The 14482-nt window shown below is 54.3% G+C and overlaps 5 protein-coding genes across 5 annotated transcripts; 2 read left to right on the forward strand and 3 right to left on the reverse strand.

Moving 5' to 3' along the window:
* Positions 1–573: 573 nt before the first annotated feature.
* CDEST_11029 (Putative peptidase S10, serine carboxypeptidase, alpha/Beta hydrolase) lies at positions 574–2483 on the reverse strand (the record flags this gene model as incomplete). Its single annotated transcript, XM_062927185.1, has 3 exons — positions 574–2016; positions 2070–2245; positions 2306–2483. The coding sequence occupies 3 exons, from the start codon at positions 2481–2483 to the stop codon at positions 574–576; spliced, it is 1797 nt and encodes a 598-aa protein (XP_062783236.1).
* A 2096-nt stretch (positions 2484–4579) lies between these two features.
* CDEST_11030 (uncharacterized protein) lies at positions 4580–4914 on the reverse strand. The gene has a single exon (XM_062927186.1). The coding sequence runs from the start codon at positions 4793–4795 to the stop codon at positions 4625–4627; it is 171 nt and encodes a 56-aa protein (XP_062783237.1). The 5' UTR covers positions 4796–4914; the 3' UTR covers positions 4580–4624.
* Positions 4915–5427: 513 nt separating this feature from the next.
* CDEST_11031 (Putative cytochrome P450) lies at positions 5428–7761 on the forward strand (the record flags this gene model as incomplete). Its single annotated transcript, XM_062927187.1, has 6 exons — positions 5428–5674; positions 5745–5965; positions 6037–6223; positions 6282–6803; positions 6893–7338; positions 7408–7761. 6 exons carry the CDS (start codon positions 5428–5430, stop codon positions 7477–7479), a joined length of 1695 nt encoding a protein of 564 aa, XP_062783238.1. The 3' UTR covers positions 7480–7761.
* A 1165-nt stretch (positions 7762–8926) lies between these two features.
* On the forward strand, positions 8927–11693 carry CDEST_11032 (Putative glucose-methanol-choline oxidoreductase, FAD/NAD(P)-binding domain superfamily). Its single transcript, XM_062927188.1, has 2 exons — positions 8927–10279; positions 10348–11693. The coding sequence occupies exons 1-2, from the start codon at positions 9641–9643 to the stop codon at positions 11365–11367; spliced, it is 1659 nt and encodes a 552-aa protein (XP_062783239.1). The 5' UTR covers positions 8927–9640; the 3' UTR covers positions 11368–11693.
* Positions 11694–12015: 322 nt separating this feature from the next.
* Positions 12016–14139, reverse strand: CDEST_11033 (Putative chitobiosyldiphosphodolichol beta-mannosyltransferase ALG1). Its single transcript, XM_062927189.1, has 2 exons — positions 13217–14139; positions 12016–13167 (listed from the first exon to the last, which is right to left on the reverse strand). Exons 1-2 carry the CDS (start codon positions 13649–13651, stop codon positions 12196–12198), a joined length of 1407 nt encoding a protein of 468 aa, XP_062783240.1. The 5' UTR covers positions 13652–14139; the 3' UTR covers positions 12016–12195.
* Positions 14140–14482: the final 343 nt, after the last annotated feature.

Consider the following 14482-nt stretch of genomic DNA (forward strand, 5'->3'; position numbering starts at 1 on the left):
AAAGCGGCTTCAGATCGAACAAACTCGAGCTATGTAGCTTCTTAATCCTCTTTCACCTGTCTCTTTCATAGCTTAGTGGGAGACCATCAATCTGCCGCAAGTCAAACATTTCGTCGGAGGTGGCAGTGTACACCGCCAGGCCTGAAGAGGCGCCGTGGTCTCGCAACTGTCGGACGGCCGGCCCCATTACTTCGGCTATCCCTGTAGCGGGTTCTCAAAGCTGCAAAGCCGGGATAGTAATCAAGCCTTTGATCTGTACAGTTGATTTCCGCAGTCGGGGTTGGCTCCGTAACCGTTGGCGGTATGTCAGCATTCCCGGGGCTGTGATTCCTGGATGTCGAACAAAAGTTTCCAGGGTTTGGGACTTTCCGCCATCAACTGGGTCCTGTCAATTACCGCATGATCATGGAATTTGATTGATCTCCACTAAAAGATGCACAGGTATTCGAGTTGGAAGCTCAGGGATCGACAGTCTTGAACAGACTTGAAGGCCTCCCTCTCTCTCTCTCTCGGGCCGTTCCTCTTTTAAGTTTGAAATACACCTACTATCCCAGGTCATCAAGAGACGAAATATCAGACCCCCATAAGGACAGACAGAATAATCGCCAGGCCCAGAGCGAAGGCGGCCTGACCGCTCGCCACCCGCGCCGTCGTCATACCGTCACTCTTTCTCGGGGCAGCACCAGATAACTGGCCGCAGCGGGGCTCCATGGACTGTGGGAACATCAGCACGGTGCCGTTGCCGACGTCTCCCGTCGGCATCGTCGCGTTTCCGCCGATGGTGAAGGACGCATTCGTCGACTCGAACCCATCCCTCCGGCCCACCAGCACCTCGACACTGCGGAACGCGACGGCTGGCGCGTCCTGTGCTAAGAAATGGCCTGCTGTGGAGACGGCAAGATACGTCAATCCCCTCTCGGAATGTACCGTTCCCATCACGCCCGCGCCGGCAAGGCTCTCCGGGTTGTTGTTACGGTGGTACGGCACATAGAGCGGCGCCGTTGGCTTCGTTTGGAACCCGAGTTGTCCGCCCCACGTCAGGTTCTGGATTGTGAGAAGCGTGCCGTCGTCGATGAGTACGAAGTCTTTGGTGCCGTGGGCGAGGATGACGTTGCGGGTCTTGTCGATTACGTTGGGCAGCACAGGTTGGCTGCCCGGTCCTTCTTTGATTGAGTTGTCAGTCGAATTGAAGAAGATAGGCGTCTCGCTGCAAAACTCCCATTGCTTGTCCACGGGGGCGTTGATGGCGCGCTTGACATCCTCTCGGTTGAAATACACCGGCCCAGCTCCTTTCGGCCTGTACATAAAGCCGTCAGTGAACCCCAGGGGATCGTACTTGAGCGGGCACAGGTTGGTGACGGTATAAACGCTGAAGCATGGCGTGATCTCCATCGCAGCACCCAGGACCATGGTCCACACATCGCACTCCGGTTTGACATTTCCATCTTCGTCGACTCCCGGGGGCATCCCCGGTTGTAGGCCTGCCGGCGGGTAGACGAGGTATTTACGCATGTACTCGTCGTAGCCGCACTTTGCACTGGCGTCCTTCACCGTCCGGCGGAAGGAATCGTTGAATGCAAGCACATTATCCCATCTGTCAATGAAGGACGCCACGGGGATCTCTTCACCAACGCTGTCGACCGAGTATACTCCGTCAAAGATCTGCATGCCCGCAACGTTGAAATAGTTCTCGTCGTTGCTGTCAACCATGGCACTGGCAATGTACGGGCAGTACATTCCGCTGTAGGAAGAGCCGGTGACGTAGATTTTGTATCCCTGCATGGCGAAGGTGTCGATGAAGTTGCGCCAGAAGCCGAGGAACTGTCGAGCTACGTCGAACTCGTCCTTGGCGCTAGGCACACCCTGCGAGAACCCTGCGCCAATAGGCTGGTCTATCCAAACTACGTTGGTGATCCGGTGCCAGCTCCATTTGTTTCTGATGGGCTTCAGCATGCCCGGTTGCCACAGCATTGGGCCATTCTCTGATAGAAGCTCTCCTGTTGAAGAGCAGCCGGGCTGTGGTGTTGTAATCAATAACGGTTCCAACCAGGCCGTTGTGCTCGACTTACACCTCCTGTCAGCCAGATGAGAATCTCTTTGTTGGCTGCCTGGCTCTCGGACGGGAAGAACCAAAAGTACAACTGTCCGGCCGTATCATTGGTCTTATCAATGTTGAGCAGCCCCGCGTACGATTCGCCAACGTCGAAATCGATTTCGGGAATCTTGGTGCCGTTGACCACGTATTCTTTTTTTGATGCCAAAGTCAGAAATGTGTTTGGCTACTACGAGCGAGAGAGTTACCCACTCCGAGTCTTGTTGGTGAGAAATTTCGGTTCCCCTTGCACCTTGTTCACAACATTTTGAGGTACGTCTTCCTCCGGGCTCGGAAACTGCTGCTGAGAGAGCGATGGTTTATACTGTTTCAAGTTCAAAGTAGCAGAAACAGCCGCGGAAAGCAGGGTGGCCGCGTGATACCAACGCATATTGTAGGATGGCGCCGTCGTGAGGTCAGCTCGTCGATACCCCTACACTTGTCTTGAGCAATTAAACATCGCCCTCGGCAATGGAACGGATAGGTGATGATGAAAGTGGGGTAGAAACGGCGATGTGCTGGCTTTTAAGAAAATTCCGCCGGTAACATTTATTTTAACATTCCTCGGAAAGGCGCGATGCGCGTTTCAAGATGTGCCTGGGGAGGGGGATCACGCTCGGACCCGAGAAACGCTGCGGCGGGAAACACACATCAGAGTCACCTCAACTGGGTTTCGCCTGAGCTTATCCCAGGTACATGTACCATCGGACCGTAAAGCCGAGGGAGCTTCTGAAATCTAAGAGACTTGGTGGTAAATAGTCCGGCCAGACGGTGTCTGGAAAGCCTTGTACCTGGGGCTGTTGAGGCGAGCTAGCTCTACAGGAGTTGTGATGCACACGCCAATTAGCTTCTCAATGAAGTTCCCTGGCGGGGGGGGTTTTTTTTTAAGCTGACCGATGATAAATGTTTGTTAGGTTGTCTCAACATAATCCCGTAGCATGAGCTTTGCCGGAACGGGTCTGTCGTGGGTTGAGTTATCACTTATCGTTCAGGGAACCATGTATAACAATCGCTTGAAGGTATTGTTTGTTGCTTCTGTTTCTCTCAGAAACACACCCAAACAGTAAGAATATCACAGAAGACAAGGTGGGCGATCTTTTCTAGAGGCATAACCCCTCTGGCGTTAAGCATCATATGCAAACGTATTTTCATACGTAGAGCTAGATGAAGCTCTAGGTTGAGAGGCCGGCTTCGATAAAGGTTACTTGGTGGAGTCAATAATGCGAGGGTTTTACATCATCAAAGCCACGGGCAGGAATGCCGTAACTCCCTTTCGTCGGCGGATGTTAAGTAGAATTGCTTGATGTTTTTCGTTTGGGGCAAAAATATCAGATGACAATCTGGAGATTGCTGATGTCTGCATAGAAAGCATGCAACTATCAAGGATCACAGACCACAGCAAGTCCTGGTCTCATGACTTCTCTATCTTTCTTTCACAATGTTAGTTCTCGGACCTAGATTGAACACCGCATACAACCTGCCCACCACTGTCACTGTTGTTGCACGCCTCAAATGGCAAGGTATCCCGGGCTGCAAGGGCCATCCCATCTTAACCAGGAATCTAGAACTCTGTTTAACAAGTCAGGAACAATTCAAGGCAAGGATTTGTGTACATTTCTTCGATGGTCTCTTCCTTCGACTCGGTAGTCAGCATCTGGGTAGCATCTTTTTTACGCAAAGCATGTTCTTTGTTAGAGCATTCTGCCACTCTCGAATGGAAACTTGCTCATGGTCATAACTGTGTGGCATCTGTACCAAGGTTCTATAAATTGGATCTTATGGGGCAGACTTTGGGCTATGGTTCGTCACTGTCTGTCCTTCTCATGGAATCAGAAGGATGGGCAGGGACAAAGGTAGACAGAATGCAGTATACAGTTTGTGTTTGTATTCTCTAATTTTCTATCACATGCCTTCGACATCCCCATCAGTGTACGGAAGATACACGTCGTCAATGCACTACTTTCTCAATAACTGATTCAAACCCCTTCCAGGCACCCTGCCAGAACTAGTTACTTGCTAATAAGCGCACCAGGTCCGATGCAGAGAGCTTCAACATTCACATCTGAGTTTAGTTAACAGGAGGGAGTAGAGAACTTCGAGCTGCACCCGAACAATAGAGGGGTAAAAACAAAACATAGGTCCATCCAGGATTCGAACCTGGGCTTACGGAAGATCTGAGTCTTGAGGGAATCAGAATCCGACGTCCTAACCAACTAGACTAATAGACCGTGGAAGACTCCGCATTCGCTTTTAGTCCTGTGGGATCGGGGTGGCATTCCGGAACTCATGTTTCGCTGGAGCCAGGGCCTGGAAGTTGTTTCTGTGGGGGTTATCCACATGCAAAAACCACCTCTAATTGACCCTTGCTCATAAATTCTGCTTATGGATGGACTCTTCAAGCGACACGCTCTTGTTAAGATACAATTCAAACTAGTCCTATTCTAAACCTTTGGGTCTAAACTCAGTGTCATGAGACTAGAAACGCCCAAGGAATGAAAGATGACGCATGCGGAGAAACATTCTGTAGCTGGTTCATTTTACTATGTTTAGGCTTAAATCGATTACTTGGAGAATTTGTTTTGGAGATTTCGAAAGAAGGGAGCTAGATGTGAATCTCATTACCAGTCCAGACCTATCTTTTAGTTGACTACTTAACTCTGTGGCACAGCCCCTTGAAAATAAGACAAATTGCCTCCTGATCATGTGAATGTGGCTTGAGCTGCTACAAGTATGTCGGTGGTAGTCCAATACGGTCCCGGTGAGAAGCAGTAATAGTTCTGCGTTCAGATAAGTGAGGTGTCGGAGGTAAACGAGGAAGGGAATTGTGCTCTAATGATCATGTCCCACACTTCACGAATCGTCGCTCATGGTGTGGATGCTTTTAATTACAGCCCAAGACCTGTCCTTGCACGAATGAGGTGACATCGGACATGGTATCGGAGGTCTCAGGTGACATCGGATCAGATAAGATCCATCTGATTAGACAAGCAACATCTGATTTGAGTCTGATTCGAGGGACTACTCCGCAACGGGATCCATCGTGCATCCCACATTCCACCTGGTAGTCGAGGCTTAATAGCTGCTAATGAGAAAAGATCAGCAAGCCCCCCTGCGGTTCTCCGTCACGCGAAAGCGGGATGCACTTACAAGGAGGGGTGAGAAACCTCAGCCGGATCTCAGGCATGAGCCCTGAAAAATGGCGCACATTTCGTGGGAGAATCTGAGAAGTCCTCATGTCTAGCCTGAGCGAGGTTTGGTGTTTCTCCTCCCAACTCTTCAGAGAGTGGTCGTTGCGCGAATAGCTTCTTTCTGGTCCCTCCTTGTTGATCGTAAAGATGACCCTACTCAAGTACGCTACGCCGCAAAGCCTCGAGAAGCTTGGTCCGCTTCTGCAGTGGAAGCTTCTCGTCGTGGCCGCCATCCCGCTTCTTGTGATCTTCTATCTTCAACGGTCCAAGGCCCCTACCCTCGACATCAAGCAATTCTCGCACTTCCCCCAGCCGGAAGAGGCGGATCCGCAAAGAGGACACTGGCCATGGATCGAGAAATCCGCGGCTCTCGGTGATCCTCGCAGGGCTTTTGGTAAGTGCCGAGCGAGGTTCTGTTTTTGGACTGGGAACAACACTGACAGACCAATCTCGCACTCGCACAGATGAAATCCTCTACGAACAAGCACAGAAGCTCGGTTTCCCGCCCGTCCTCCTAGTCGACTGGCGCCCGATCGAGAAGTTCTTGATTCTGTTCATTCTGGACAACGAGGTCGCCGAGCAGGTTACCAAACCATCGAAGCAGTACAGTACCAGCGTGCCGAAGCATCCCGCCATTCAGCATCTGGCTCCTCTGGTCGGCGCGCGTTCTCTTGTTACGACGGATGTGAGCCGTTCCTATTTCACACTAGCAACACGTGTTTGATGATATGGTTCTGACCACAAGTGGCGCAACAGGGAGATGAATGGAAGGGCTTGCGCAAGAGAATCCTGCCTGGCTTCCAGCCGCAACATCTCCTCAGTCTGGTGAAGGTCATCGTGGAAAAGTCGCAAACCTTTATCGAGCTTATGGAGCAGAAGGCCGCCACTGGTGAGGAGTTCTGCTTGGAAGGGTATACCACGAATCTGGCTTTCGACGTCATTGGTGAGTCTGGGTAAGCCCATAGCAGATCCATCGGCTTGATTACTCACTATTCTCGTAGGTATCGTCACATTTGACATGAACCTCAACGCGCAGATTGATGGCAAGCAGAGTGATGTGCTGTTGACGTACAGCGCGTTGTCGCAGGCCTTCAACAAGCGGGTGCCCGGAAAACACTGGTTGCGGACCTACTTCACCGAGAACGAGCGCACAATCAGGCGCCTTGACAAGAGGCTCGACGGCATTCTCAAGGAAGAGATCGTTAAGCAGCACAAGAAGCTGGTCGCCGGCGACGCCACGGCATCCCGAAGTGTGGCGACACTGAGTCTGCACGGCATCGATGTTCTGACTCCCGAGATTCTCCAGCAGACGAGCGACACTTTGCGGGGTTTCCTCTTTGCCGGCCATGACACGACGAGTATCCTGTTGCAATGGTGTTTCTACGAGCTTCATAGGCGCCCCTCTTCGGCGAAAGCTCTGAAGGACGAGCTTGACGAAGTTTTCGGCGCGGACACGAGTCCGAAGTCTGTCATTGAGCAGCTCTTGAGCCCTGAAGCCGGAAAGCTGTTGAGCCGTCTGCCCTGTAAGTGAACCGCAACTCCCGTTTCTAACATGTGTCTTTGGAATACTTGAACCATCAAGCTTGTTCAGGCTGACTTTGGCCAAACTCAGATACCGACGCAGTTATCAAAGAGGCTCTCAGACTTCACCCGCCCGGCACGACAGCCAGAGTCGCCCCCAAAGGATCCAACACCACTCTGACTTTGCCAAACGGGCAACAGCTCGTCGTCGACGACCTGTGTGTAACACCGAGGGCTTACATCATCCAACGCCATCCCAAGCTCTTTGGCGAGACCAAGGATGACTTCATCCCCGAACGGTGGCTCGGAGAAGAGGGAGCCAAGATTCCGGATAGCGCGTTCAGGCCATACGAGAGAGGCCCGAGACGCTGTACCGGGTCGGAGCTTGCGAACCTCGAGGTTCGCATCGTCCTGGCTTGTGTCGCGAGACACTTTGAATTCGTCAAGGTCGGCCAGGGCGAGCTGGAGCTGGATGAGAAGGAACAGCCTGTGCTCGACGACAAGGGTTTCTACAAGACCAAGTCCACGATGTTTTCCGTAAGTGAACTGAGGGTTGCGGATGTGTCCAAGGGCTTAGCCGATGCTAATTGATTGATCTTCTCGTAGACTCACCTTGTCACCGCGAAACCCGTTGACGGGATGAAAGTGAAGGTTCGCATCAACGGTCAGACGCAGTAACGAAAACGACTTTACCGGAACATTCTACAGAGGCAGGATGGATGAGATAAATAGAGGATCGATCCGGACTATTTTGCTCCATCGTAATGCTTGCCAGCACCATTTTACCAGTTATAAGCCCTGGTATCAATGGTGTCAGGGAACAGAGTGTTTCACCACCCATCTACAAAAGGATTGTCTCTGTGGCTCATGGGAATGTGTAGTCCTCCGGATGGGGACAACGATTCTAAATCTCATGAGAATTTAAGAGAATTATGCATCATCATCCATTTCTCCATAACCTCAGTCCCGTACAATCAAAGGTGTCCCAATCAGGCGAGAAAACTTCATCTGTGGCCAAACATGTGAAAGGGGTTTGAAGAGGAAGGTAAGGCTCCCGTCCATAACCCAGAATGACCTTCCTTACCAGGCAAAGGGTCTCGTGTAAATTTCCATGGCACGTTGCAAACTGAAAGAGATATGCTGATAGTGAAGATAACAATGTTCGCGATGGAGGGTCGAACGCCTGGATCCGGGACATCGTTTCTTTCACGACTCGAACGGTAATTTAGGAAACGGCTTTTATGCTTGCCCAAACAAGCTTCTTGGTCCACAACTCCCGAAATCTATAGAGGGAAAGATTAGCCCCGACCTAGTTTGCCAAGTTGCCAAGTATGGGTAACAAGCAGTCAGCGGTACCTTTCATCGCTACTACTGGGATGGAGGGAAGCTAGGCTAACGGGAAGGAGTTGGCCTTTGCATATAAGTAATGTCAAGACAGATGATCCGGATGTGATCCGATCGACCATAAGATGAATCGACATGAGGCTCTTTGTAGTTGAGGTCATGAAAAGCAGCAACGGACACGGGATGACCCCCTTTGGCCCGCTGTGGCATGTAATGAACCATTGAACAGACCCGTCAAGGCATGTATGGGACCGAGTAAAATCGTTTTCTTTCCTTATCGCCGCTGAGGTATCTATTACCTTGATGATCGGGATAATCCAGAAGCAAGTGGCGGGAAAGGCCGTCTCCTCCGCGACTGCTGGGCCGCCGAAGTGGGGGCTCCGAGGGCCGAGGGTCGAACAGCCCCGATGAACCGTTGTTGGCCCCTCTGGAGCTGTCAGATGTGAGAAGTGCCGCCAAGGAATGGTAGCCTTCATTCGTGGTGTATGCGACGGTCATGGACCGAGTACCTTTGTGTTGCGGACAGTTTATTAAACATTCTTAGCCATGGGATTGTAAAAGCACAACAAGCCGGCTGAATGAAGCCTGCCGTCAACGACTGGCTCTTCGGGTGCTGATCTCCCGGCAACGAGTCGAGCCCAGTTCAAGACATAGCTATCAGCCTTTGATGCATATAAATCTCATGACATCTGTCAAAGCATGCGTGCATCGAACAAGCCACGAGAAACGGTTAGGCGACTCACATCGTGGGCAAGAGAGAGAGGAATCACACACAGTTGCATTCAACTCTTCCACCCATGGTTCTCCCATCGATGGGAACTCTCGGACGAAGACTCTAGAGAGAGGAGGAAAACCAAGCCCAGACGCCAAGTCCAACTAACGAACCAAACCCACCAGCTTGTTACGTAGTCGTGTGCGACGCTGCTGACCAACCGACTCGAGATCGTCCACAAGCCCAAACCATCCAGAAGGCCGGAGTCGTGCGTCCCACCAACTCCATACTGCTCAGCCCGAGTTCTCCACGTCGCTTACAGTTTCTCGGCGAGGGTCCGGAGATCCGAATATGAGGTATTTTCCCAACGAAAGGAACGAATAAATTTTCACCGTGTCCGATCTGCACTGCGCAACCGGGTCGGTTCCAACTTCCCTGATTCGGAATGGAGACCCCCTCGTGTTGAGAGCCGGAAAGGACCCATGGAGAGCCTCCACTCCTGGAGTATGCTTATATTGCGAGTCCACTCGAGGCCTGCGATCACTGCCCGACTTAGTCATGACTGTCCGCGAGTCTGCGGAGTGCGTCCCGATGCCGCAGTGTGGTGGTCGACTATCAATCTCGTCTAATCAATCTCATCTTATCAATCATGTTAGTATATCACGTCTACCTACCTCTAGCCCGAGGGGAGGGCGACTCTGGGTGTCTGTTTGTCCCTCTAGCCTCTCAACTTTGGACGTGTCCTTCCATCCCCTCTCTTGAACATCCTTCACTCGGGGCACCATGAAGCTCATCACTGTGACCTCGGCGCTCCTCGCGCTGGGTGAGACGGCCTCGGCCAGCCTGTACCCCCGGTCCAACACGACGACTACGATCCGCAATACGACGTACGACTACATCGTCGCCGGCGCCGGGACCGCTGGCATCGTGGCCGCCGAACGCCTTGCCGCCTCGGGCCTCAGCGTGCTCCTCGTCGAGCGCGGCGGGCCGTCCCTCTACATGTCGGGCTACCGCAAGACCATGCCGTGGAACGACACCGTCACCATGTACGACGTGCCCGGCATGTCCGACTACACGGGTGCCGACCCGGACCTGCAGTACTGCCGGGACCTCGTCATCGCCGCTGGCTGCATGCTCGGCGGCTCGACCATGCTCAACGCCCTCATGTTCGTCCGGCCGCGCGCCGCCGACTTCGCCGGGTGGCCCGAGGAGTGGCGCTGGGAGAACGGCGTCGCGCTCGCGGCCGAGGAGTTTTACGAGCGTCTCCCGGGCACCATCCTGGCGTCCGAGGACGGCAAGCGGTACGACGACGGCGCGTACGAGATCATGTCGCGCTTCCTCGACGCCAACGGCTGGAGCGAGCAAGACGCCTTGAACGATGTCGAGGCGAAGGAGTTGATGTACTCCCACCCCCCGTGGTCGGTAAGTCGTGCGAATGGGCTTCCATGCCGGAAAGGAAAGGAAGGATCTGCTCTGACACGCTCTCACAGATCGCCCATGGCCTGCGTGACAGCCCCGTACGATCCATCCTCCCCGACGCCGAGGCGCTGCCCAACTTCACCCTCGAGCTGCACGCCAAGGTCCTCCGCGCCGTGCGCGACGGCGGCCTCGTGACGGGCGTCGAGGTCGAGAACGACTCGGGCGCCCGGGAGATCATCAACCTGGCTAAGGGCGGATCGCTCGTTCTCGCCGCCGGCTCCCACTCGACGCCTCGCGTGCTCTTCAACTCGGGAATCGGCCCGGCCGCGCAGATCGAGATCGTCGCGGCCGGCACGACGGGCATCACGCTGCCGCCCCGCGAGCAGTGGATCGAGCTGCCCGTCGGCGAGAACCTCAAGGACCACGCCGTCGCTACCGTCGTCTTCCAGACCGAGAAGGACGCGCTGGTCGCCCTGCCGGACGCGGCGTGGACGGACCCGGGCCAAGAGTCGGTCGAGCTCTTCGCGCGCGGCAGCGGCCTGCTGGCGCAGTCGGGCCAGCGCCTCAACTTCTGGACCAGCGTCAACGCCACCGCTGACGGCGCCACGCGCTACATCCAGGGCACCGTCCGCGCGGATGCCAACGACACGATCGGCGTCAAGGTGTACCTCACGCACGGCACGACCTCGGCCGGCACCGTCGGCATCACGGCGGACGGCACGACCAACATGACGCGCACGCCGCTCCTGCACACCGAGGGCGACCGCGAGGCGCTGATCAAGATGGTCGACACGCTGCTAGGCTACGCCCGGCAGCCAGGCAGCATCCTCAGCGTCGCCGGGAACGCGTCGGCCGAGGCCATCGTCGCCACGGCCGGCAGCGGCAGCCACTACCTGGGCACCGCCCAGATGGGCGCCCGGAACGACGGGAACAGCGTCGTCGACCCGGACACCAGGGTCTGGGGCACCGAGAACCTGTTCGTCGTGGACGGCAGCATCCACCCCGAGGTGCCGACGGGCAACACGCAGGCGCCCATCATGGTGGCTGCTGCGTTTGCCGCCAAGAGAATCCTGGCTCTGAATGCTCACTGAGTGCAGTGCAGGTTTGGAGCTGGGACATCTCTAGGCGGTTCCACCCAAATGTAGATAAACCATATAATCAAGTGGCCGGCCGGCTTTGTGTAGAATACAAAACAACAAGATGGACAAAACTAACAGAACTGTTCCCACGATCCATCCTCGGTTGATGCCTCGCCGAGATAATGCCAAATAGAAGGTTCCCGTCAGCCTCGTTCAGTTTTTAACAGAACAGACATGTCTCCTAATGGTTGGAGGCACAAGTAAAAGAACGGCAGTGAGATACTCAACTCGTAAGATGACTTCTTGTCGTCGCGTATCGTAAGCTGTGTCATGCCGCCAGTTGGTGTTTTGGAGAACCCCGGAACTAGAGCAGCGAACGGCGCGCTAACCTACCTGAGTCGATCAGGCCATAGCCCTGTTTGCTCCAATTGACGTCGCCCCAAGTTGGCCCACAACCCACAACCCACCCTGTAGATGGGACCCATGAGTCTGTATGATCTAGCTAGATAAGTGGAACACGCACTTACCCTCTCGCTCACAGGATTCTCTGTTACATGGTTTCGTGGTGTAGTTGGTTATCACGTCAGTCTAACACACTGAAGGTCTCCGGTTCAAGTCCGGGCGAAATCAACTTTTTGCTCATCGCAGGTTGTTTTGCTTGGGCTTCTCTTGTTTCCTTCATTGTCAAAGTTCCGTTTTCTTGTTGGCAACTCTGGCAACTATTGGTGTCTCTGGATGATAACTCCATTTGAAATTGTCCCAATTATGGGATATTACGCATATGTATGTAGACAAGTCTTGTGGAGTCTGTCCTCATAAACAACTGCAAGACTAGGCACTTCAACTGTCAATCACTCCTACGACACGTCCTACGACGCGGTCCCATTCTTCGTCCCAGCGCAGGCTGCCTTCCTTCGCAGCCCCTGCTTTCAGACTCCTCAGCTCGTCCTTGCCGCCCTCACTCAACAGCCTTGTCAAAACCTCGGCCAGCTCTGTGGCCGTTTCAAAGCCGCATCCGTTCACGCCCTCCTTGACCAGCTCGCCGAAGCTCTCGTACGCAGAATACGCTGCCACAGGTAGACCCGAGCCGAACATGTCGACCACTTTCATCGGCAAGTCGACTCCGGAGCTCGACTTGTGCAGGCAGACGCCGAGGTCGGCGCAGGAGAGGAGTGTGGCATACTCGCGGGTGGACAGCCAGGCGGTCAGGATCGTGATGCCGGGGAGCTTGCCCTCGAGGCGGAGGTTCTTGATCTTCTCCTCGTACTCGGCCTTTTGGGGGCCCTTGCCGGTGATGATGGCCAGGATAGGGTGCCGCCCGGCGCCGTTATCGGTGACGGCTTCTTCCGGGTGCGCATAGGCGACGAGGGAATCCAGGAGCAGGCCAAAGTCCTCGTCGGGTGTCCAGGAGGTGCTGCTGACAATAAGGCGGGTGGTGCCATCGATGATTTGTTGGGCGACGTCTTTGGTCTCTTTGAGGCGTGAGAGAAAAGCGAGTCTTGACTCGGATGACTCGATGGGTCGGAACACCTCGGCCGGACGGTCGTGCAGGGTGAAAATGGGCTTCTTGAAGCTGTAGGGCTTCTCTTTGAGCTGGCGGGCCATGGCGTCGGTAACGGTGAGATTGGCGGTGGGCACGATTCTGCCAAAGTATGTCTCATACTTCTTGTAGATCCACACCAGAGGGTTCTTCTGGCTGCGGCCGGTGGCCATGATAGACCAGCCGTAGTTATGCCAGTCAATGAGGAGATGACTTCCTCTCAGAAGAGACACGAGCAAAGCTAGGTGCAGGGTCGGGATGGACGGGGGGTTCTGCGAGAGTCAGCTGTGCATTCGGACGAGGTGACGGGTCATCACCCACCTGAATGATGATCCATCGGGCTGGTGGCGCCGTGTAGGCCAGGACGTAGAAGATGGACCAGGCTTGCCAGACCACCTTGGCGGGCTTATTGATGAGGAACGGCAAGGTGTTCCATTTGAAGACGGTCGGTAAGGGAGGCAGGGGGTATAGAGCAACTCTCTCGTTGCCGACGAGGTCCGGGTGGCGAGCCGTCTCTTTGTAGCCGACGAGGTCGACCTTTCCTCCATGCTTCATGACACTCAGGGCATGGTACTGCATCCTAGGGCTGCGGCCTATGTCGCCCAGCACCAAGATCTGGATGTGGTCATCTTTGGGGTTCTCAGCCGCGTGGTAACGGGTTGGAAGCAAACGCGTGACAAAGTTAATGCCCAAGGCGGCGACGAGTGTGGTGACAACGCCAGCAAGGACGGAGAGCACGAGAGGCACCAGCGACATATTGACAAGGCGTCGTGGCAGTTGAGCGCGTGGCTGAGCGCAAGGGGTGTCGCGTGAGCTGAGGCGGGTGGTGGGTGATGAGACTGAGAGTCGGTTGTTGTGGAGTTTCAAGATGATCGCCAGCGGACAGTTCCCCCCTCCTCAGGTGTGCGAATGAATGTGGTGGTATCGGCTACGCAAAGTTGGGCCGTCCTGTCATCTGAAGTTGCAATACACCGTCTTAGCGCATGAGGGAGCCGCCTGTGATGTGGTGTGCTGGCTGTATAGATGGCGGGCGACCGGGGACAAGGCCTTTGTTATTCTAGGGAAAGGAGGGAGAGGAGAAAGATGAAAGTGCCCAGACAGTCGCGTGACCCGACGATGGCCTCCTGTTGAAGACTGCAGAGGCGGGGAGGCTGAGAAGATGTTCTGAAGCTGCTTGACTAGGCCTAGATCCCCCCTCCTTCCAAGAGCTTGTCCTCGTTCGCGCCTTCCAACTTGGGATGGACTCTGCGATGTTGCAATGGTGGCGCCAATCAGGGTCGTCGCAGCCGATGTGGAATGGTCACGTGTGCGATAAGACAGACAGATACCGCAGATATCAGTACACTCCCTATGTGCCTAGCAGCGACAGTGCACTCGGTACGTATCTCTCTGGCCTGCCGAAGGGGACTCGGGTAGCTTCGTCAGTCTGCATCAGTCTGCATCAATCTGCATCAACATGCATCAATCTGATTGTTCATAATCATCACAATTCTAAATGGAAGAAAAAAGAAGAAGATTAACAACAACACCAACACTCAATCTGCGCTTTCGTCGCCCAATCAATCAATGGGAAACCTGCTGCTGCAC

Source organism: Colletotrichum destructivum, chromosome 7, assembly GCF_034447905.1.
Source record: "Colletotrichum destructivum chromosome 7, complete sequence".
Classification (NCBI taxonomy): Eukaryota; Fungi; Ascomycota; class Sordariomycetes; order Glomerellales; family Glomerellaceae; genus Colletotrichum; species Colletotrichum destructivum.

What these genes read in the sequence shown, in the direction of transcription:
- CDEST_11030 (XM_062927186.1), bottom strand. Translation starts at nt 4,795, where the DNA reads ATGATCAGGAGGCAATTTGTCTTATTTTCAAGGGGCTGTGCCACAGAG.
- CDEST_11033 (XM_062927189.1), bottom strand. Translation starts at nt 13,651, where the DNA reads ATGTCGCTGGTGCCTCTCGTGCTCTCCGTCCTTGCTGGCGTTGTCACC. An exon ending in CCCGATGGATCATCATTCAG is followed by an intron (nt 13,168 to 13,216) that starts GTGGGTGATGAC and finishes TGACTCTCGCAG; the next exon opens with AACCCCCCGTCCATCCCGAC.
- CDEST_11032 (XM_062927188.1), top strand. Translation starts at nt 9,641, where the DNA reads ATGAAGCTCATCACTGTGACCTCGGCGCTCCTCGCGCTGGGTGAGACG. An exon ending in ACTCCCACCCCCCGTGGTCG is followed by an intron (nt 10,280 to 10,347) that starts GTAAGTCGTGCG and finishes ACGCTCTCACAG; the next exon opens with ATCGCCCATGGCCTGCGTGA.